Below are 23802 nucleotides of genomic sequence, written 5' to 3'. Positions count from 1 at the left end.
AGAGAGAATGGGCAAAAGAAGTGGAGACATTTATGAAACATAATATTTGAAAAAAAACATCTTCGCGCGTGCGTGTGGCGCATCCGTACAAGGCCATTAACTTGCAGCGTCCCTTCCCTGCACCTTTTCTGGTGCGCCTGGTTGGTTTCAAGCGGTAGCATTACAACGTAATGTACAGTATAAAGGAGTTTGTTTTTACAGTTTTCATGTGACTGAGTCAGCAGGACACCGAGACGCCCCAGAGCACAATGTTTCATTAGTGCAACAAGAGATTATTGGAGAGGAGGAGGAGAGGAGAGGAGAGGAGAGAATGGGGGAGTAGGCCTGTCACAATTATTACATAATCGTCTAATCGCAATTATTCGACATAATCGCCATCATTTTGTCATAATAGTCATAATCGTTTCCATGTTGAAAAATGTTCAGATATTTTCAAACATTTTCAAAAATAGTGGAAATAGCAGATCTACAAGCTCACAACGTGTTGCAGAGCTTGTAGATCGGTCGATAGATTGTAGATCGGTCGGTAGATCGATATTTCCACTATCAATGTTCTTTTTTAAGTATAAAGTTGTCAAATATGTCAGTCATTTCTTTGTATATTTAGGTTATGTGTCATATCTGCCATATGCAACTTCAAAGCCTACAAGCCAAACCAAAATGTAATTGCCAACGACAAAAGACACAATTAAATCATTAATTGCAATTATTTGAGCGACAACTAATCGTCACGTAAAATGTCGTAATCGTGCAGACCCTAATATGGGGGAGAACAAGAGTCAGAAACAGAAGGAAACCACAGACAGGATGTGAGGTACTACAGAAACAGGAAGTGGCGATGGGGAGTGGGGATGCGAGGAAGGGTGGAAAAGGCACAAGGAGGGAGTAGAGGAAGGGGACGAGGGAAGAAAAGAAGAATGGATGGAAGAACCCAGAGGAGAAAGAAAGAAGGATGAATGAATGGGGAGTTGGTGGAGGAGTAAGTAAAATGGAAGGAAGACAACGTTGGACCATGGGGAGAAGAGGAAGATGGAGAGAACAGTGAAAGGAAGGGACACGGAGAAGGAGAAAGTGTCAGAGAAAGAGAGGAAAGAGAATAAGGAAGGGTTATGAGAGAGACAGAGAGAGAGAGAGAGAGAGAGGCTAGAATGAATGCTAGAATAAAGTAGAGCGATTCACAAAAATATCTGTGTTTGCACAACCTCGTGAACAACCAGGTGCACATCGTTAAACCACACACACATACTGTATGCACATTAAACCAGTGGTTCTCAACCTTTTCAGACCGCAACCCCCAAAATAATAATATTTAGGCGTTGCGAGGCATTGTGAGCATGTAGATCGGCTATTTTCACAATTTCTGCCTCTAATATTTGACAATTTGGCCAATGTTTAATTTGTCATTTTAGAGGTATTAAAATGTCACTTTAGAAACGTGCAGATACCCTCTATATACTTAAACTTGATGTTGGTTTGTTTACTGTTGGGACAGAAAACAATGTTACACATTAAGTTAATCATCTAGGGACCCCACAAAATCATTTGGGGACCCCCCTAGGGGCCCGACCCACAGGTTGAGAACCACTGCATTAAACAACACGCGCACATGCAATAAACCACACACACACACATTAAAGCACACACAGAGCACACGCTCAAAACACACATCACCTGCAGTGATGTCATGGTCCTGTAACCGTGTCACCTCTTGACCTGTACAGAACGGAACAGAAAGGCTAGAAAGCAGTAAAACACAAAGTCAACAGAGATGTGTGTCTATGGCTCCAGAGACACACAAAGCACCAACACATTGTGTAAACAGACCCGCCGTAAATGTACCTTCTAACTAAACGAAGTGTCTGGTCCCGTTAACCGAAAGGTCGCACGTTTGACCCCTCCGACCGCTGAGGTGTCCACCAACCAACTACCACGTGACCTTTGCAGACATACCGATGGTTTCCTTTGAATGTGACGAAGCAGGGTTGAGTTCCCATTGTTTTCACAAGCCTGAGTTAGCTTTAGTCTTGTTTGGTTCATTGATTGATTGATTGATTGATTGATTGATTGATTGATTGATTGATTGATTGATTGATTGATTGATTGATTGATTTGAAGAAAAACATTATTGATTGATTGATTGACGTTTTTGTTGACAGAAATGAACTATTTGTACATATCTGTCAAAAGGATAAAACAAAACAAAGCTTGAGAGCTTATTTCCGGGGTGGGGACCGATCAGCTTCATATTTCTTGTGCACACTGCCATTAGGCATAAGAAGTACATCCACTTTTCACATATGTTGTACATTATTTTCAGAAACATGTTGGTCTGATGAGTTATCTATCTAGTATCTACATACCCATAGCATAATCAAGCTGGTACTGTATGTACATGAGGTTAGACATAAGGTGCATAAGGTTAGACACAAAGGTGCTCAAACATGGACTCACGATGAAGTCATCCATGAAGCCATGCCATTGTTAGAGCCCATTTTGTTCCACTTCCTATTAGTACACTGTGAAATCTTGAGCGTTCTTTTAACTCTGAGCTGGGTGTACAAATGGACTCTAGACAGAACAGTGGCGAAATCCCTCACTGACAAACAAAACAATGCATGCAGATCAACCTAATTATGAGAAATATGATACGTAGAAAAATAGTGGCCCATACTTCTTGACCGAGATCATCATGACAATCGCAGTAAAGCCACTGCATTGACTTGCAATATGTTCTGAGCTTGTAGATATTCTAACTTTAAAAGACATAATAAAGTTATTATAGGTGAACATTTTTATGAGATTCCTAAAATAGGGACAGGTTGAAAGTGGTTAAATCTGCCTAATGAAACTGTTCAGTCATACTGTAGGCCACATAAGGCAGAGGTTTGTAAAAACTAAAAATACATCCTCACTTCCTCCTCAAATGTTTCCTTTCCATAACTCTTTTTCCCCTCCCCTTCTCTCTCTCTCTCTCTCTCTCTCTCTCTCTCTCTCTCTCTCTCTCTCTCTCTCTCTCTCTCTCTCTCTCCTGGCTCTGCTTTCCCATATTTTAAGCGGCTAACAGAACTACATTTCCCAGAAGCCTGTTCACTACTTTCAGAATGATGTAGCTTTGAAGTACTTCAGCTGTTTCTTTTTCTCTCTTCTTTATCTGGGTAGCTTAACAAAAGCCATATCACTATATTTTAAGTGGCACATGAGATAACACAACAGATGTGTTTTGAGAGCAGTCTGTCATCACAAACAGATAATTCTCTATCTTCATCCATGTGTAAATTCTAGCCAGTCGTATGTTTCATCCAATGACTCAATGTCATAACATGTCCTCAGACACTTAATCACCCACATCGGCTGAAAGTAGCTAGATACTCAACAGAGTGTTACTATATTGCAGTATTGATACTTTTGCCTTTTTCTTTTTTACATTTGTGTACTTTTTCCACCACTGTTCACAAGTAATTTAACCAGCTACTTCTTTTGAAACCTTCCAGTGTAATTCAGAAACGTTTGTGAAGTGTTCTGAATGTGTATGTCCCTGATTAAGATTTTTGCTGTAATTGCGGCTGGTGAGTGATGATTCACTTGAGTGGCGAGCGCGTAGAACAAGATGACACCAATCAGTGTCACACATGTTCTTATTGTTCTGAAGTGTATTAAGTCACAAAGGAACAGAGTATGACGTGTATAGTTTGCACAATAAAACATGATATTCTACAATGTAGATTAGCTGTCCACCAACAGTTGCATACTGTAGTATCATTGGGCATACAGTATCTGATAAAGCCCTGACTATGGTATTACAAGTAGTGTATCTACAGTATATCTTTATGCAGATGATAGTGAACCAGTATAGGCAGATAAAGGTTAAACATGTCAAGCAGTAACTAGTAGTTAAGTTGTATACAATTTTGAAGTAGTGTATTCAACATACTTGCTGATAGTTGCAATGGACTAGAACTTCAACGTTTTCAGGCCAATTAGTTGAGAGAGAGATGAAGCAGGGACCCCCGCAACCTATTAATAGATCCATATTTTCATTGTTTGACATTACAATCATCAGTGTATTTTGGATTCATGTCAATTTGTGTTTTCAGATATATAACCACTTGAACTGTCAATACTTATTAAACTTAACCTTTCACTATGTACTCTTTTTTCCCTCTACACCAAATCTCTTTGCAGAAAATAGCCGATTTACAAACTCACAACACCTCGCAGCAAGAGGCGTTGTGAGCTTGTAGATAGGCTATTTCTGGCTAAAGTTCTCAGAATATGGACACTATGGTTCAAGTGGTTAATATAAAAAAACAAGTTTCTATCACTCATAGATTTGGAAGACCCCCTGTAATAACTCTGAGGACCCCCTAGGGGTCTCAGACCCCCTGTTGAAGACCCTTGGACAAGAAGGTCACATTTTATGTTATTTCAACCTGACAACCAGATGGTCTGCAATGACTACGTAATGCTGACTTTTCATTAATGTAATTAAATACACACATTACACATTCACGTCAGTAAATGTCAACACTGTTGACACTGGTGCTTGGCTTTACTTTACCATAGGGGTTCATCACAGATTCTGGCCTGGTTTGTGGTGAACGAGTAGCAGGTGAAATGGTGCCACCCAGTGGTGGAAATCGGTATTGCTCACACTGCTGCAGGAGAGGCTTGACTGGCCTAGTACTGCAATGCAGACAGACAAGGATTTGCATTTGTGTGTATGTGAGGGGGAGAGAGAGAAAGAGAAGGAGGAGGGTATGTAACATCTATCTTTTCAACATATGGACACTCATCTTATGATTATTCTGTTCCAACTGACTGGAAACCTTCCAACTCCATATTATGGGCTTATCTTTCATATGGGGCTGCCTGCAACTATCAATTATCTTATCGATTATTCTATCCGTTTTGATTAATCGCATAATCAAGAAGCGTGTTTCTTAGATAATAAAATATATATACTGTATATACAGTATATGTGTGTGTGTGTGTGTGTGTGTGTGTGTGTATGTATGTATTTACTGTATGCATATGTATCTCTCTCTCTCTCTCTCTCTCTCTCTCTCTCTCTCTCTCTCTATATATATATATATATATATATATATATATATATATATATAATATATACATTTCTTGATGATTAACCACTTAAGCCCTATGCTATACGTTGTTGTACCAAAATGTGATGCATAGCCGATCACATCACAACGTGTTGCATTGCAACGCATGTGAGCTTGTAGATCGGCTATTTCTCAAGCACTTTCGTACTATGAACTGTCATTGCTCTTGTTCAAAGTCAGATGCTGACCTGTAAAACCTTTGTTCTCTCTGTGTGTGTGTGTGTGTGTGTGTGTGTGTGTGTGTGTGTGTGTGTGTGTGTGTGTGTGTGTGTGTGTGTGTGTGTGTGTGTGTGTGTGTGTGTGTGTGTGTGTGTGCGCGCGCGCGTGTGCGTGTGCCTGTGACTGTGCCTGTGCGGAGCAGAAAGCGTGGCATGCGGCCCAAGATGTCAGTGACCCGGTGCCAAGAGAGCGAGCCCTGAAGAGTGTCAGTTTCCAGGAGTCTGTGAGCATCATTACTGACGGCCCTGCCACCACCATGGAGTTTGAGAGCCCACAGATCCAACATGGCCTACACGGCAGCGACAGAATGAAACTAGAGAACCCAGACACCGAGGTGGCACAGGTGAGCAGGTTTTTTTTTGGAGTTTAATGGGTTAACCACATAAACCCAATATACTTAGTGACCGGGGTTCACCAGAGCTCCCTACTTGGTATGTTCCTTTTTTTTCACCTCAACACCAAAATGTAGCTTCAGCGTTAGTTTATGCAGGACACAAGAGTCTGCTCTTTTCCCATTCCACATTCTCACATCAGTTGATCCTTACGTCACATTGTCATACTCCAATCAAAGCTTGCATTCAGCAGGGAAGGCCCCTTTAAATACGGCTCGCTTTCTCTACCTATGCTTGGTTTCCGAACCTTCGGAACATTTGCTGCTAGCTGCCTCCTCCAAACTAGCCTCCACCTTTGCGCGATCAGTCTGGCTAAGCTCAAATACCTGTGATTTTGACTGACTAAGTTACATGTCAATGTATTGCTATTGTTCTGCTATTGTATCCCTATGGGGGGTCTTGCTTAGCATTCCCTGACTATGCTTAGCATGCTCAAAAAGCATGCACAAAATCCAGGGAACATCTCCGAACGCATATTAACTGTATCCCATTTATGCAATAAATGGTTAAACCTACTTTGACGGGGGTGTTCCTGACTAAACCTTCTTCGCCAGAAATGAGCAGATCTACAATATCACGCTGCGTCGCAATGCATTATGATGAGCTTCTGTATTCCCGTTATCATTCCCAGGAGATCCGCTACCTGGACCAGGTGCTGGACGCGGCCTCAGACACACCCACTAATGGAAGCTCCTCCCCCTCAGAGATGCCAAACAAAGGCATCATCAGCGTCGACGGAACCTCCCCTTCCGTCCACGTCTCTGCCTCCTCTCCTCTCGCCAGCTCTCCACCGATCACCGTGGAGGGCCAGAGACAAACCACGTTCCTCGGCCAGGAAGAAGACGGCGCCCTAAGGACCAATGGCCACGCGCCGCAGGAGGACACGGGGCGGGGCGACGGCGCACGCTTCCAACTGAGGGCCTTCCAGGAGGAGAGGAGGCCCGCCAAGCTCTTCACCCCCGGAGAGGAGCAGGAGGTCCGGGTGAGGAGGAGAAGGCCATCCGAGGAGGTACTGTTTATCATTTAGATCCATAGACTGTATAAAAGATATGGACAAAGTGAAGCCATTGGTTTCTATGCAGCGCAAATGACACAATATGGGTCCTTGGCATGGATGTTGCCATCATAGATTGTAAAGGCACCAGAGGATGCTATTGGCTGCCAACGGTCACGTGCAACCGCAGGGATACATGGGAGAATGTGGTCGGAGCCTCCCGAAATACAGCACACGAAGAAGAACACAGCCGGCTGGTATTAGTTTAGTTGGCCACGCCCCCCGCAACTTTATCATCAATTTTAACATAAATGGGACCTTATTTTCACAAAACGCATATAATAGTGATTGAAAGGCAATTTTTACTAGCGATAGGAACCATAAAGTATTTATGAAAATTTTAATTAAGGTTAGAAAACGAAAGGGGAAAATGAATGGGGTCCAATGGAGAACAATTCTTTTTGCGATCGGCCGGGGGGGAAAACAGCGCAACTAGCTGCCAATAATAGGACGTTTTAGTTCCGTATTGGAGTCATTTTAAATCGGCGGAACTATGCCCCTGTTTAGATCGGTGGTTCTCAAACTTGTTCTTGTCAAGAAACCCCGAAAAGTACATGTATTTGGCTGCAGACCGGACCCACATCTCAAAATATGTTGTTCCAGGGACCAAAGAAGCAAATATTTCAGAGATTTCAAAGATTTGCGAAAAATGTCATGATAAAAAAAAAAAAAATCAAACCTTGGTTTGAAGTGGAGCGGTGAATCTGAGCAGCTATAACCTGTGCGTGTGTGTGTGCTTGTGTATAGTCTGCACAACAGTGCCCTTCTCAATCTGTTCCAGTCTGTCAGTAGTTTACAGTACTGGTGTGGCTAGGCTGTGCAACAGTGCCCTCTTCTGGTCACCCATTGTCACTGCATCTTGCAGCTATTTATGCTGGATGAGACAGGGCAAGAGACCAAGTACAGGTAAGGCTCCAAGAGACAGGGCATGCATGAGACACACAAACCTATCCATAGGGAGCGCTGTTCCACACCGCTCAACAACAAAAAAAGCAGATCTACAAGCTCACAGGGTGTGGCTGCGAGCTTGTATAACTGCTATTTCTTTTATAGTTAAAGCCTAAAATAATAGTTAAAGTGGTTCCAAGTCTTAATGGGTTTAATTCGTGAGAAGTAATTCTACTTTTGACTGGATTATCTGATTATCCTGGATCACAAAATATAGGGTTTTGACATCTGATCCAGGTACATAGTTATTATAGCTGTGATAAACCGCATGGAACCGGGAGATAACGTGTTTATGTCCCCTCCTCCCCGCAGGTTCATGAGTTGGAACGTGAACGTCAGGAGCTCATCAAAGACCAAGCAGTTAAGAAGAACCCAGTGGGAGCCCAGCGCTGGTGGAACCCACCTCAGGAGGTAGGGAGCTTTTCCTCGTTGTTGTCGGGTGGAAAACCTTGTATGTCCAAAACCGTTCGTTTTGTATTTATCATTAAAATAAATATTTAAACTAGTGAAAATAGACGATCTACAAGCACACAACGCCGAGGCGTTGCTTGTAGATCTGCTATTTTCATTAGTCTTGTGGGACAGTCTTGTGTGACGAAGTAGGGCTTTACTTTACGAAAGAACGTACACATTTGAAACTTGGAGATGCGAGGTTTCTGCCGGACAGTGACGCTTTGTAATGTTCTTTTTATTGAGATGAATTATTTATAATTTTTTAGTTTTACTGATATGATAGATAGATACTGTAGATATATAGATGAATAGTTCTATAGTTCGATAGATTGATTGATTGATTGATTGATTGATTGATTGATTGATTGATTGATTGATTGATTGATTGAAGGTCCCTTTGGAAGATCAGCTGGATCCAGAAAAGCTTGAATCCCACAGAAAATACCAGGAAAGAAAGCAACAAAAACAGAGCCAGCCCTACACATTTTCACAGGTAACACACACACACACACACACACACACACACACACACACACACACACTTAAAGAATGTTTATAGCACACAGAGATCCAATACTTGTTTCATTTGCCCCAAAAGCATAATATAATAAAACACATCAAATTTGATATCTAAGCACACAGTAAAATCCTCAGTGTTCATTTCTCTGCACTCTTGGAGTGTGATTAACACAGAGGATAGTAGATAATGTGCTGATTTAACTGTGCAGAGTGGGGTGCGGGTGGGGTGGTACTGTCGTTCACTGTCGGCTTCATGGCACAAGCGCAATTTGTATAGGGTTGATGGGTTTAATAAACCCAAGGGCCCCCCTACTGGGGACGGTATTATAAATTCATAGGCTATTATATCGTCGTTGTCGGGTGAAAACATTGTATGTCCAAAACCGTTCGTTTTGCATTTTTCATTTTAAAAATGATTTAAAACTAGTGAAAACAGCAGATCTTGCTTGTAGATCTGCTGTTTTCACTACTTTTGTGCGACAGCCTTGTACGATGAAGCAGGGCTTTGCCTTGCGAAAGAACATACAAATTTGAAACTAGGAGATACGACGTTTACACCCGACAACGACGATATGTATTTTGTCATTTCCAATATATCAGGGGTCTCTAATCTCCTAATCTATGGGCCCCCCTCACGGCAGTACAGGGCCCTTTTGATCTGAAAACCCATGCAGAATAAGATCTAATTTCGCCCCTGCGTTCATGGCATTTGTGTTAATTAATTATTCACTCTTTCCCCCTCCAATATCTAACCAATCACAGGCCCAGCTGCCAGGACACCCGACAGCAGTGACCTTCGACCCCGAGCTGACCAGGAAGGAGGACATCATGGATGAACAGATCGACTTCATGGCTGCCAGGAAGCAGTTCCTCCTGGCCGGCTCTTCAAAGAGAGACGTGACTCCTCAGATCTACTCTGCCAAGCCCTTCTCCAAACACGGCGGCCCCGCCGCCGCCAGGCCCGGCCAGGGCCCAGGGGAGCTCCTGGCCGAGGCCGGCGAGGACGAGGGCATCGGAGGGGAGTTCACGTGCGCACGCGCCGTGATGACCATCCTGCGCGACGAGGAGGAAGGGAGGAGCCAGTCGTACGCTTCCTTCCACCCGGAGGAGTCTGACTCGGGACTGGACGAACTGTCTCTCCGATCTCAGGTAAACCTGCAACTATCGATCATCTTCTTTTTTTTTTTTCCAACAATATATAAAATTGTTTGATTCTTAAACCCTATTATTTACTTAGTCATACAAATGTGATGTAGAGCTATAGCTTGTGAGCCTGTAGATCAGCTACAGTATGTTCACAATCTTTGATGTTGTTTAAAAAAACTCAAATATTTTATTAAAATAGATGTATTTTTCATAATCGATTAAATGGATTAGTTTCATTAACCTTTGCACCCCACCTCTCAGGACACCACCATCTTCAGCCTGGACAACATCTCAGACAGCGGAGCCTCTCTGCCCCCCACCCCGCTGCCCCTCACCCCCGTGTCGCCCCCCACCCCTCAGCCCGCCACGCCGGTCAACGGGCGCAACAGCAGCAGCAGTCCCGCGGAGGAGGCCCTGGAGTACCACGCCGGCCTCCTGGTGCACGACGCCATCCAGAACGCCTTGGCAGCGCAGAACGGGGGGGACGACCACTGGCACCCGGATGCCGCCTCTGCTCCCTCTCCCATCCAGCCCGCTGCCGAGACCTCACCTCTGTCCGTTAGCCCGGCGCCCGCCTTTTCCTCCCCCACGTCGTCCTCCAGTCCGGTTCCACCGCACCCCTCCCCTCAGCCGGACAGACAGACGGAGGTTCCAGAACCTCCCCGGGAAGGCTCCTCGGCCTCGGTCTCTCTGCAGGAGGAGCAGGGGTCTCCCGGGTCGGCAGAGCAGCAGCGTCAGCACCAGAACCCGTCTCCGTCTCCGTCCCCTCCCCAGGCCCAGGCCATCTCCTTTCCACAGAGACCCAGAGACGGGGGACCCCGGATCAAGATCCAGTCCTCTTACGCCAGGGCGCTCGCCGCCTCCACCCCGGCCCCAGCCCCGGCCCCGGAGCCGGTGGCCCCCGTTACCAGGCCGACTCCCGTCTACCGGCCCCCGTCTCCCCCGGGTCCGGAGCAGCCGGAGTTCAGCTACTTCAGCAAGTACTCGGAGGCGGCCGAGCTGCGCAGCACGGCGGCGCCGACGCGCGGCCCCGAGGTGGCGGAGGGCGCCGCCAGCGGGCCGTTCCGCCTGCGCTCCAGGAAGCAGCGCACCCTGTCCATGATCGAGGAGGAGATCCGAGCGGCGCAGCAGAGGGAGGAGGAGCTTAAGAAGCAGAGGCTGGTGCAGCCCGTCATCACCGTCCGTCACAGCATGGGGGCACCGGCGCGGCCGACGACGGGGGCCATGCGGCCAAACTCCATGTCAGCAGCGGATAAGATGAAGAGCAACAGCCTGCCGGCACGGCTCACCCTGACGGCCAGGACAGCACCAGGTGAGTTTCTTCTAACAGTAGTTACACATTAAGACCATATTCGACAAATGTCTTCTGGCTCCTAACAGTTTCCTGAAAAACACATGTTTCTATGTCAGTGGTTCTCAAACTTTTTCATGTCAAGGACCCCCATTTGTTCCAGGGATCCCCAGAAGCAAAGATTTTAGTTACAATGTTTGCTTTAAAAATATAGGGTTAGGGTTATATATATTCAAAGATTTGCACAGATTGTAACTATTTTTCAAAATGTTCAAAAATAACAGGTCTGCAAGCTCGCAGCACGGCACCAAGTGACATGCTGTGGCCTTGTACAGTATATCTGCTATTTTTGAGTAGCCAAATGACACAGATGCTTTCCCTGTTTTAATGGGTTAACTGTTTAAACACTATACTTACAAAAACGGACTGCTCTAACCCTCAACACCGAATCTCTTTGCCAGAAATAGATGACTGATAAGCTCACACAACAATGCGTTGCAAGTCTATTTCTGGCAAATGTTTCCCAGCGAGCGCTAGGGTTCAAGTGGTTAGATACCGATGCTCACTGCAGTATGCATCACACCCCCTAGGCCTAGATAAGCAGGACAGCTCAGGGGACTGGGGTCCATCTCCCAATAGACACCAGAAATAACTTAAGTAATTAAGCTTCAATTCTGTAATTAAGCAGCCATCCACAGAATAAAGAAGCTTCCATTATGTGTTAAAGAAATATACATACGAATGTTAGCGCCTGTGTGTGTGTGTGTGTGTGTGTGTGTGTGTGTGTGTGTGTGTGTGTGTGTGTGTGTGTGTGTGTGCGCGTGTGCGTGTGCGTGTGCGCGTGTGTTTTGAAATATATATTTCTGGCAGTTGTTTTGTATATTTTGAAGCATACCTAGCCCTTACCCGTTCAAAGATATGAGCTCCGAAATGATGTGCAGTGTGTGGGTTATGGGATGGCACTGTGCACACAGTATATGAGGGATGGAAAGTAACTTTAACTGGTGCTTGCATGATAATATGTAGGAGCATCAATGTAAGAAATACCCGTTTCGTTTAATGGCTACAGAGATACTGTCCCCCCCCCCTGCCCGCCCGCCCACCCGCCTGCACACACACCCGCCTGCCTGCACACACACACACACACACACACACACACACACACACACACACACACACACACACACACACACACACACACACACACACACACACACACACAGAGCTGGTTAAACATGTTGCCTCATGCTAGATGCAGAATAGATATGCCTCATGCTAGATGCAGAATAGATAGTAGATACACCATAAAAATGCTAATATACAGCATATGATTTGTGAAAGTGACAAACGGGCTTCACAGTTATGTCAGGTGTGTTCATATGCTAATGGTGATGCGATTTCAGATCAATTGCTCCAGCCACTGAGGAGAAACGCTGTTTCAGACAGACAGACACTCAGACATTTTGAAAATTATATGTTAGATGTGAAATACTTTTTTCGATTTATACTGTACTATTTTTGCCCCCTCTTCTTTTCTCTACCATTCACTGTTTAATAAATGAAGACACTTAAAGCAATAACCGAATGGGCTTTTACAGTTTACATTTTTTTCTTAACAACTGGGGCTGTCACGATTATGACATTTTATATGACGATTCATTTTCACTCAAATAAATTGCGATTAACGATTTAATTTGTTGACAATTACATTTCTGTTTGGCTTGCAGGCTTTGAAATTGCACATGACACATAAACTAAATATACAAAGAAATGACATCTGACATTTGACAACTTTATACTCTAAAAAGAACATTAGCTAAGCTCACACAAGCTCACAAGCACACACAAGCTCACAAGCACACACAACACAAGCACACAAGCTCATAACGCGTCTCATCTATTTCCACTATTTCTGGAAACGTTTGAAAATATATGAAGATTTATCTATGGAAACGATTATGACGACTGTGTCAAAATAATTGTGATTATGTCAAATAATTGCAATTAGACGATTAAGTGATAATAGTGACAGGCCTATTAACAACTAAAAGGTGACTCCAGTGTGCATGTTCTCTGTGACCTCCAGGGAAGATCGAGAAGGTTCGGCCCGCACCGCCCGTCTCCCCCTCCACCTCGGAGGGGGCGCTGTCGGACGCCGGTAGCGAGGACTCCAGCGGCTCGCGACCCAAGAACTTCATGCAGACCCTGATGGAGGACTATGAGACACACAAGGTGAAGAAGAAGGAGAACATGGAGGACAACAGCGTAAGTATTTCCATTGTGGACATCTGGCGGAGGGAATGAAAGGAAAAGAGACAGAAGGATAGAGAGAGAGAGTAAGGGGAGGAAGATGTAGTTAGAAAGAGAGAGAGAGAGAGGAGAGAAATGTTGATCTTGCGGAGACAAATATGGACCATGTGGCCCTTAGGGCAGGAGCCTATCTCCTCTAATGTCTTGAGTGTCAATTTAACTCAGAGAGTGTGCAAGTGGACAAATGGACAATTATCTCTTTCCTCTTCAATGACAACCAAAAAGACACAGTAGAATGTGTATTTATGTTTTGCTCTTTACAGTTAGATCACTTCGTTATGAATAGGTGTATCGTACTAATGCAAAGGTTACTAGGTATTAAAGGTTACCAACTGTATTAAAAGTGGGAACTCAATATTACAGGTCCATTTGGGTCCATTTGCCCAATCTCAGAGTTGCAGTAACACAGGGGATTTCACAGTGCAGGGGTTTCCCAGTCTTAAAGTCTTAACAGGGATGTGAAAGTGAAAGTAAAATAGTATTTTTTGATTTTCTCACAATCAAACTTCTCCTCCTCTGCCAGTTTATGATGCCAGCTGACTTTTTGTTCCTCAATGAAACTGGGTGAAGGTGTAATAAAGGACTATTGTCATGACAATCTGTGGAGCAGAACTGTACTTAAGTACCTTTCCTGGATCAGGGCTCACTATTGGGAATCTGGAAAGTGTTCGCAGCCCACCCCATCTGACCATTTAACACGGCTAAATGGTCAGATGGTCAGATTGTGTTCCAGCTTGGATCAATGGAACTAACATTTTAATATGTTATCCTTTCCTATTTATTGGCATTGAAAACTCATTTTTAAAGAATAAGAAAATTCATTTTTTTTAATAAATATTCATTGTTTTGTTATCATTAAAATACTAGTCTCTTGGTAGGCTGCAAATAACCAACACACCAACATAGCCAGCGCAGAATGTATGCTTATCAACAACAGATAAATATCGGCTACTGCCATCGGTTAATGTCAGCTTTATTTGCCGATACCTATATTGACAGATAACGGCAAACATCGGCCGATACCGATTTTTGGCCGATATATCGGTGCATCCCTACTATAGAGCTATTTATTTTACTTTGCTTCAATACTTGAAGCAAATTTAATTTTCAACTGTGGTACATTTCCTCAGGCTGCATTCACACTAAAGAGTGAGATATAGCCTTTCCTTGTTCTATAGGGGAAGAGTGGGAATCCAATTAATTCCCTATGGAAGTCACATGGTTTCATGCCTCTAGCAAGCCTCTTGGGGTAGGGCATCCTCGCTTTAAGCCAAGAGGCATGAACCATGTGACTTCCATAGTGAATGAATTGGATTCCACTCTCCCCCTCATTCCCCTAGGACAAGGAGTAGTGTGTGTAGTAAGCCTCAGGCGCCGTACAGACATTTGCGTGAAACATCTTCTCCGTATCGGCTGAGAATGGCCACTGGGGGCGCCGTACTAATGCATTGTCAATGGAAGGTTGTTTGGTGTTTTGTCGTTGCCGTGTCTCTTGGCCAAAAGACAGGCTGCGGTTGAGCTTGAGACAAAAAAACAAACAACCTTGCATTGACAATGAATTAGTACGGCGCCCCCAGTGGCCATTCTCAGACGATAAGATTCGATGCGTGACGCACATGTGTGAGTCCGGCCTCAGAGGTTTTTGTTGTTGTTGTTGTTGTTGTTGTTGTTGATACCTGATACCATCACACGTGTTGACTGTGTGTACTGTTGACTCTCTCCTGCTGGTCGCTCAGTATGCCCGTAGGTTGCTGGCTAACGAGGTAACCATTGAGGTAGCTGTCCTGTGTCACACACCTGTACCTGCTGCACACCTGTACACCTGTATCCCTCATCAACACCTGCGGCGAATTGACATTTCTGCCTAACTGTACTCTCCTAAAACTGCTGCTTCATCGTGCCTTATTGCCTACAGTGCTGTGTCCTATCAGCATATCAGAGTGCTTAAGTTGTTACATAAAAAAAAAAGATCTGCTGAAGTCATTTTAAGTCAACTTTTTGACTCATACAGAAATTATGTTTAAATGCAGCAAGCATTCTGATAGGCATGAGTTCATACATAGGCATTAAGGCAGGGTCAATCAGTGGTGTTAGGAGAGTAGAGTTAGGCAGAACTTTTGAAGTAAACAAAGGCAGATAAACATGACTTGGGCAAAATTAGTTTTTTTCCCCTCATGATTTCCTAAGAAGTCAACTATGACTTTGGCAGATAGTGATGTATACAGTATAATATATATAAATATATAAACATACAAACGTGCACGTTTAAACACCCTTAAACACATGGATACATTTGCACAGGTCTGCTTTATTGTTTTGTTCTGTGGTGTTGATACTGCATGTGCTTATCCATGCATTTTATGACCTTTGACCCTACAAGTCAGCATGTTTACACACGCACACACACACACACACACACACACACACACACACACACACACACACACACACACACACACACACACACACACACACACACACACACAGGCATGCATGCATGCATACATTTCCGGCTCTCTTACCAACCTATTCATACATTGGTGAAGAGCGGCCTCTAGTGCAGTGTTTCTCAAACTTTCAAATTTCAAGGTCTCCTCTTAACTCTGACAGTGTACAAATTTAACCAAATGAACCCGTTAGGGGTTCATTTGGTTCCATTTGTACACTGTCAGAGTTACAGACTTGTATGGGTCAATTTAGACCCCCCTAAAGGAACTCACAGAGTCCCTGGAATCCACCTTGAGAACCACTGCTCTAGCGTAATCACTGAAAACCCTGAAAATGAGCGATATCTATTATTATCTAGTACTGAGCATTGCACACGCATCACCATGACTGCAACATTTTACCATTAAAACATAGTACCGTACTATGAAACAAACAACAAGATATTATCATTAAAAACACAGACCAGCCACCCCCACCCACTCTCCTTACCCGAAAGTGTGTGTGTGTGTGTGTGTGTGTGTGTGTGTGTGTGTGTGTGTGTGTGTGTGTGTGTGTGTGTGTGTGTGTGTGTGTGTGTGTGTGTGTGTGTGTGTGTGTGTACCTTCATTTGTAGGTCCTGGTGGATGATGGGGAGACAATTATTTGATGTTCAAGCATGAACCTTTTGTGTGTGTGTGGGAGGGGGGGAGGGCACATTGTTTTTGTCAAATACTTGAGGTGCGCTTGATTTATAAGGTTCTAATATGTGGGCACAGTATAGGGCATAGCAGTTGGCGTGGTTTACTAGTGCCTCAAAAACATTTTTTTTTGGCACCCTTAAGCAACACCCATTGCTATGCCCTATTAGTTGGGCTGTGTAAAGTGAGTACAGGGCTATTTTAATGACTCTGTCTGTGTTCATATACTGTACATCAATCTGTCCAGCTCAGCTCTGTACACCTCTAGGTAGGTTGTCTTGTTAAACGTGATCTTTGATTACTACAGAAGCATAATGAAGCGCACCCAAAGTGTTTGAAACTGAATGCACGTGGTTTGTTTTGCTGTTTCCACCTTGGAAGATGTTATGACAGGTTAACCACATACACTGCAAAATCCTCAGTGTTCATTTAACTCAGAGAGCGTGCAAATGTAACCAAATGAACCCGGTACATTTGTACACTCGCCGAGTTGCAAAAGGAGTAAAAAATGACACTGAGGACTCTACTGTGTTACACAGCTTTCTGCCATGAATGTCGACTTCCTCTAATTGTCTGGTTCTCCTGTGATTGGCAGGTCCTGGAGGCCACTCGCGTCACCAGGAGGAAGAGCAACATGGCACTGAAGTGGGAGGCTGGCATCTATGCCAACGAGGAGGGCAAGCAGGAGGAGGAGGAAGAAGAAGAGGAAGAGGAAGAGGAGGAAGAGGAGTAAAGCGCTCCTTTTTGAAGGACAGAAGGAAGAGAGGAGGAAGGGAAGAAGAGTGGAGGAAAAGGAGTGAATTGCTCCTTTTGGAGGAGGAAGTGGAGAAGGAAGGGAGGAAGGAGAAAGTTGAAAGAATCAGGACGACCAGCAGTATTTATTTTACTTATAGTATTCCGATGATCACATGACCCACTGGCTTGACCAATGGGGCACCCATCCTGGAGATGTAACGACTTGTGATTGGCTGACTAGAGGTTTTGAGGGCGTGGCTAATGGTTTGGTGTGTTATGATGTGGAATGGTGTTGGTCCCAGTGGAAACTGACACTAAATAATCTCATATGACTTGAGAAAAAGGCAACGCAAGAGATGCAGTACAAAGATCATTATGTGGCGGTTTTAGAGCCTTCTGCAGTGCTTTTTACATTGGAGACAGCTGGTATAAACTACAATTCTTGGATGTATCTTTGGATATCTCACACATTGCGATCCATGAAGTAGGAGCTCAACTTTAAGGATTTAAGGACCAGGTGTGATTTCTTGATTTAAAGTTAATCCTGTTTTTCCAGTGTTTTACATTACAGTATGGGGATGGATTTAGCCTTCCATCAGAAACACAATGCAAAAGATGAAGTGATTGTTTTTTTTTATGGAGAGGAAACATTTTAATTGGTTAGTGATTCTACAAACCAAAAGCCTGTGTATGACAGAAAGGAGAACAGAGACGTGGGTTTACCCACCACAATAAATCACTTCAACAGAATGTTTTTTTAGAAAGGACATTATCTGAGCAAAGACAATCAGTAGACGTGTCCCTGGCTATGAACTCTTGAGGACCTATTAAAAATAATGGCTTCCAGGGAAATTTTTGTGTGTGCAAAACTATGTCCTATATAAGGCCCACAAAGTCATTTTATTCTGGATTCTGGCTATATCTCCCAACATACTTTAGTCATCAGTATCACATGCTCTGAGAGTCTAAGAGCAGCTGTCCAGGTTTAAATCCCTGCCGCCGTGTGTTCTGTTGAAGTGGCCTTGAGCAAGACACTGAATCCTGACCTGCTCGCGCAATATAAGGCACTCTGATTTAAGAGAGTGCCAGCTAAATGCCTAAAATTAAACATGTTGTATGATATTAATGTGTGCCTATCTGCGCGAAATGTCTGTTCAGGGTTAGTCGATGAAAACCCATCTTCCATCTCATCCGTTCAAAATATTAACTGTAAAAGTGGGGAGATGATTTGTTAAAAGCCAACCTCAGATCGATCACATTGACGGTATTGAACTGCAGTTGCAAGTTCTCTCTACACTTAACAGTATGTCTGTAATCTCTTCTAGAGATTATGTCACTGTTTTTGAATGCATGACATGTAATATTTTATCTTCTCCTGTACTTCCGTCACGGCAGTCTCTGTAGGCTTAGAGTAAAGTGAATATCTGGTATGACCACAGTTGATAGATAGTTTATGGACACAAAACTTCACTCTTTGAGTGACCTTTTCTTCTCTAAATCGCAATAGAGAGTGTAAGAAGCACCGCGGGTCATGTTGGGAGTCACTGCAATGTATGAGTCTATCAATTAAAGTATCGGGTAGGAAGATTTTGTATTCTGAAAAAAAGAAAATCGTTTATTTTATCTTTTTATCTATCTATTTTACTGGCGATGTCGCTTCATTGACTTGTGCTTTTTGTGTTAGTCAGTTGCTATTTGTAATATACTGAACTATGAGGTAGGATGTGTATTTGATCTATGAATATGAATGCTAGAAATTCATTGGGGCAACTGCATTATATCTAATAGATCATATTAGCCGTGGAGAAGGTTGAATGAGAAATATATTATATATAATTTCTTTTCCTTTTTTTAAACCAGTGTGATGGAAGTATTCAAACCTCTTTCTAAAACTATTTAAGAATAATATTTCTAAGTTACTTTGCATGAAATTGTATACTTTTGTAACCGTTCATAACACTTTAGGAAACCAAGAGCTGTGGTCAAAGGTTCATGTTGATGATGGGCTGGTTTCGGTGGAAAAGCTTAGAATTCTCCACTAATGTAAAATCCTTCATTTGACTCAAGAGTTAAATGAACAGCGTGGACTTTAGAGATACACAGTCGGTTTTATGCCAATTTTGATGTGACCTTTGACATCGCTGTGCCCAAACAATAAGTTAAGGCGAAGCAGATTATTATATTATAATTATAGATTTATTATATATATTCACCATGAGACTAAAATGAAACTCAAACTTCTGTTATATAAACGCTAATTTATACTTCAGTGTACAACACAGTCATGGATCAAAGTATAAATGAACCTTAAGTCAAATAAAAAATATGTGTGTCTGTGTGAGTGTGTGCGCTTGTGCGTACGAGTGCACGCACAAGTCGTGTATGTATTGCGTGTCAACACTGCAAATTATTTTGAATGAAATTGTATACATTCTTCTAGCCAATGGGGTTTGTCATACATGGGCGATTAATTAGATGTTAAGATGATGTTTAAACCACTTTATTCATTGAATCTCTTCTGTCGTTCCTCTACTGATTCTCATGGGTGTTGAAGTTTGGTACCTTAATGTTGTTGTGGCCTATTGAGAGACTAAACCAATAGGGAGAGACAGTCAGATATTTCGCAAGTCTGATGATGTGACCAGCTATCAATCCAAACTCTCTTAACCACTTGAACCCTGGCTTCCCTATTCTGGGGCCAAAACCAACCAAGCGGCTACATGACACGTCCATTTCCCCTCGAACAACACTACAATCAATCAGTCTTTATTGCCACAACACAATGTTGCATTGTAAAAGAGTGGGTGACATTCTTCTTTGTGCGAGCTCTCGAGGTTGATAAGGGAAGAGTTAAAATGGGGAAAAGAGAATAGAACAGGGTCAGAGAGGAAGGAATACCAATACATTGCATAAAGAATAGTAGCAGGTTCATAAAATCACAGTGTTGTGCATGGTTCCAACTTCCAAGTCATGGATAAATATAAAAAATAAAAATAAAAGAGCATTGAGTGAGTAGTCACAGTTTTCATATGTCTTCTTCCCTCAAGATTAGTCTTTTCTTTGGAAATATATTGAATAATATATTATCTCAAAAGTATTTAAAGGGCTAATGTTCCTTCATGAGACTAAGTGACTTATTTTGCAGTGGCAGTTATTTAATCAGAAACAAACAGTTGTTCTATGAGGATATATGTGAACATGGAGCTGCTCATATGAGATATGAGATGAAGAACACAATGACAGACTGAAAGATTTTTATTCTTTCAATTATTCAATTAATATGAAAAGTAATCAATCGAATAATGGCTAAGAAGATAATGGATACTCGCAGCCCTAGATGAAAAGACGTGAATGAGGTGTGGATGTTGTTACTTCGCCCTTATGCCTGATTTGTAGTTTGTCGTGAGTCGTAAAAGAAAGTCGCACATAAGAATAACTACAAGCTGACAACGTGTACCAATCTGTGTGACCAGAACATTAAAGACTAATTTATACTCTGTGGTATGAGAAAATGTTCTATTGAAAAATGTGTGAACACGTTTGAAAAATTTTAGGACATGCAGATGATATTTATTTTTATTTGGGGGATGTGTTTGAAGGGAACATGCAGGACAAGTGTTTTAGGACAAATGACAGATTATTTGTAATTGTTTTAGTTTTACAACGGCCTACTTTTCAATGCCATGCTTACAGTAGGCACAACATTGAATTGCTACAATTGTGAAAAATGAATCTGCCAAGTGATGGGGAACTTATTGTCGGTTTCTTGTTCCTATTTTCTGTATTCACTACATGCCTCTGCTTCTGAAATGCTGAATTCTGAACAACATGCACGCAACAAAGAATTACATTTTTGGGGGTTAAGATTATTATTATTTCTATGGTTCTGTTCTATGACATAACCCTGGGGAGATTATTTATCATGAGTAGGCTTGTTTTGCTACACCTGACAGCTCTGGAGGGGTGGAGCCACTCGGCACCAAAGCACAGCCAGTATTTTATTTTATTTTGTTTAATTTCATGTCCTTTTTTTTCTTTCTTTTTTTTGTGTGATGAAGCAATCTTACTATAAGCTTTATTTCCTATGTTAACCACTTGTATGCTCATATTCTGGTCTGTTATTTTATAGCACAATGTTAAGTCTCACACTTATACACCCACTATATTATATAAATATATATTATGGATATTTTCTCATTAAAAACAAAACTTGTAACTGTGGTTTCCGAGTTTTATTTGCTTGTATAGCTATATGACCCCTTATGATTGTACACAGTAACATCTTCAGTGTTGATCTTGCACACACATATTTGCATGTATAGCTACAGTATGACCCCTTATGATTGTACACTTTACTCTGTGGTGGTAGACAGTGGTGGAAAGTACATTTACTTAAAGGGCGACTTCACCACTTTTCAACCTATCTTCATATAAATGGTTCTCACTAATGTTCATGATAAAATAGCAAAAACAATCTACTCTGTCAGTGTCTCATAGGAGAGCTGTAGGCAGTTCAGAAACCCGTCTGCCAGTGACATCAGCGATGGGGAATCCTAGCTAATAGAACTCTCCATAGAGATACAGACAGAGTAGAAGGAAATTGTGCTATTTTATCTTGAACATTAGTGGGGACCAATATGAACATAGCTTGAAAAGTGGTGAAGTCGTCTTTTAAGTACTGTACTTAAGTTACATTTTTAGTTCCATCTCAAAAGTTATGGAAAAAATAGTCTATGAACAGGTTGCAAGGTATCCTGAAGAAAATAAACTGATTTACGAGTTCCAATCTGGCATTCTGGCTTCAGAGAATCCCATTCCACTGACACATGCCTCCTCTATTTGAACGACCGCATCAAACGTGAAATGGACTTGGGCAAATATTGTGGCATGGTCTTGCTGGACCTCCAGAGCGCATTGACATCGTAAATCAGCCTCTATTGTTCCTAATATATGTAAACGACATGGCATCTGCTTGTGAATGCAACCTGTTTCTGTTCGTAGATGACTCTGCTCTCCTTGTCTCGGACAGTGAGTGAGATATTGCAGTTCGAAAAACGACCTTAGCTCTGACTAAATAAGATCTGCACCTGGCTCAACGACAACAAACTTTCAATACACCTGGGTAAAACAGAATCCCTCCTCTTTGGATCAAATCATAACCTTAGCAAGTTCGATCACTTCACAATCAAAGTGGGTGACAATGTAATAACACGAAAAACGAAATTACTCACTTGTTGCATCCAAGAGGCAAATCTTTCCAGTGAAAGAATGACAACTAAGTAATAAAAAAAAATCAACCAAGGAACTAGGACTATCTATGGAGCCTCAAAGGCCCTAAAAACAAGGCTCCAAACAGCCCAAAACAAACTAATTAGGGTCCTACTTAACCTTTCATATCAGACTCACCGCTACTCACCAGTTAAGAGTGGGGTGGCTCAGAATAGATGACAGAGTACAGCATCTTGCAATGGGCCTGGTGTACAAGATACACTACAGTACACCACAAAGATACCCATACCTTCCAAAAGGTCAAGGATGTCCACAATTACAACATCAGAGGCAACTCCACAGATCAAGTTCAACCCAGATTCGACTCAAATAAAGATCAAATTCGTTCTACTGCTATACCACTAAAATGTGGAACGCCCTACCAAAGGGGCTTTACTGGAGTATTTCCATTTTTGAGCGGTGGTCACACCGTCTCCATAGCGTGGCCGTGTGTGTATGTGTGTCTGTCTGTATGTAGCCTCTGGTGTAGCCTGAGTACCCTGGGTGACCAGAGAGGTGCTGTTGAGTCTAGCCTGCCCTGAGCACCAACTGCAATACACACACACACACACACACACACACACACACACACACACACACACACACAGGCACCCCCCCCCCCCCACACACACACACACACAATTCAGAACACATAGAATTCATAGATATAGAACACAGAATATGTACAGTACAGTACAGTTAGGTACAGTAGAGTACAGTATACAGTCAGTGGCGTAAATATGGAGGTGCAGCTGGTACAGCCGCACCAGGGCCCACACACACAGGGGCCCATGAAGGAAGAGGAAAAAAAAAAAGAAAAAAAAATCTGTCTGCGCGACCACACTTGGTAATACGGTAATGACGTTCGGCGGTGGAATGCATCTGCGCAGCCGCAACAAGTATTACGGTAATGGGTTTAGGTGCTGAGTAGCTGCCTAGGCTAGGCCCTAGCTGGTGGAGTGCCGAGTGAATGATAATTTGTCCAATCATCCTTTGAGACCTGTCAGCTGTGTGTCAATCAGTCAGGATGGGTCGTGTCTATTTAATGTGCAGCACTGAAAGGCTTGCATTGTAGACCTAGTGTTCTATTTATTTGGTCATGTCAGAGCCCTGGTCATGTTTATAGGCCTATTTTAAAAAAAGGTGCGCACCAAGCAACATATCCAGGTCCTCCCCTGAAGCCCCAAAGACACCCGAAAATGACTTAATAAAGGAAACCTGT

General features: G+C 42.8%; 1 protein-coding gene across 1 annotated transcript in view; it reads left to right on the top strand.

The window, feature by feature from the left end:
• Positions 1-17310, top strand: part of LOC308299502 (A-kinase anchor protein 2-like) — a gene marked incomplete at its 3' end in the record, with an annotated part of 75917 nt that extends 58607 nt beyond the window's left edge. The window contains exons 4-11 of the mRNA XM_080743283.1: positions 5482-5682; positions 6363-6740; positions 8046-8144; positions 8578-8679; positions 9468-9854; positions 10113-11163; positions 13229-13407; positions 17173-17310. Coding sequence (XP_080599409.1) covers positions 5482-5682; positions 6363-6740; positions 8046-8144; positions 8578-8679; positions 9468-9854; positions 10113-11163; positions 13229-13407; positions 17173-17310 — 2535 coding nt within the window. The remainder of the gene's footprint in view (positions 1-5481; positions 5683-6362; positions 6741-8045; positions 8145-8577; positions 8680-9467; positions 9855-10112; positions 11164-13228; positions 13408-17172) is intronic.
• Between the last annotated feature and the right edge of the window lie 6492 nt (positions 17311-23802).

The sequence above is a fragment of the Nannobrachium achirus genome (assembly GCF_963921795.1).
Source record: "Nannobrachium achirus genome assembly, chromosome: 15".
Taxonomy (NCBI): Eukaryota; Metazoa; Chordata; class Actinopteri; order Myctophiformes; family Myctophidae; genus Nannobrachium; species Nannobrachium achirus.
Note: the sequence above shows the minus strand (reverse complement) of the source record. Positions and strands in the feature narration are given on the sequence as shown.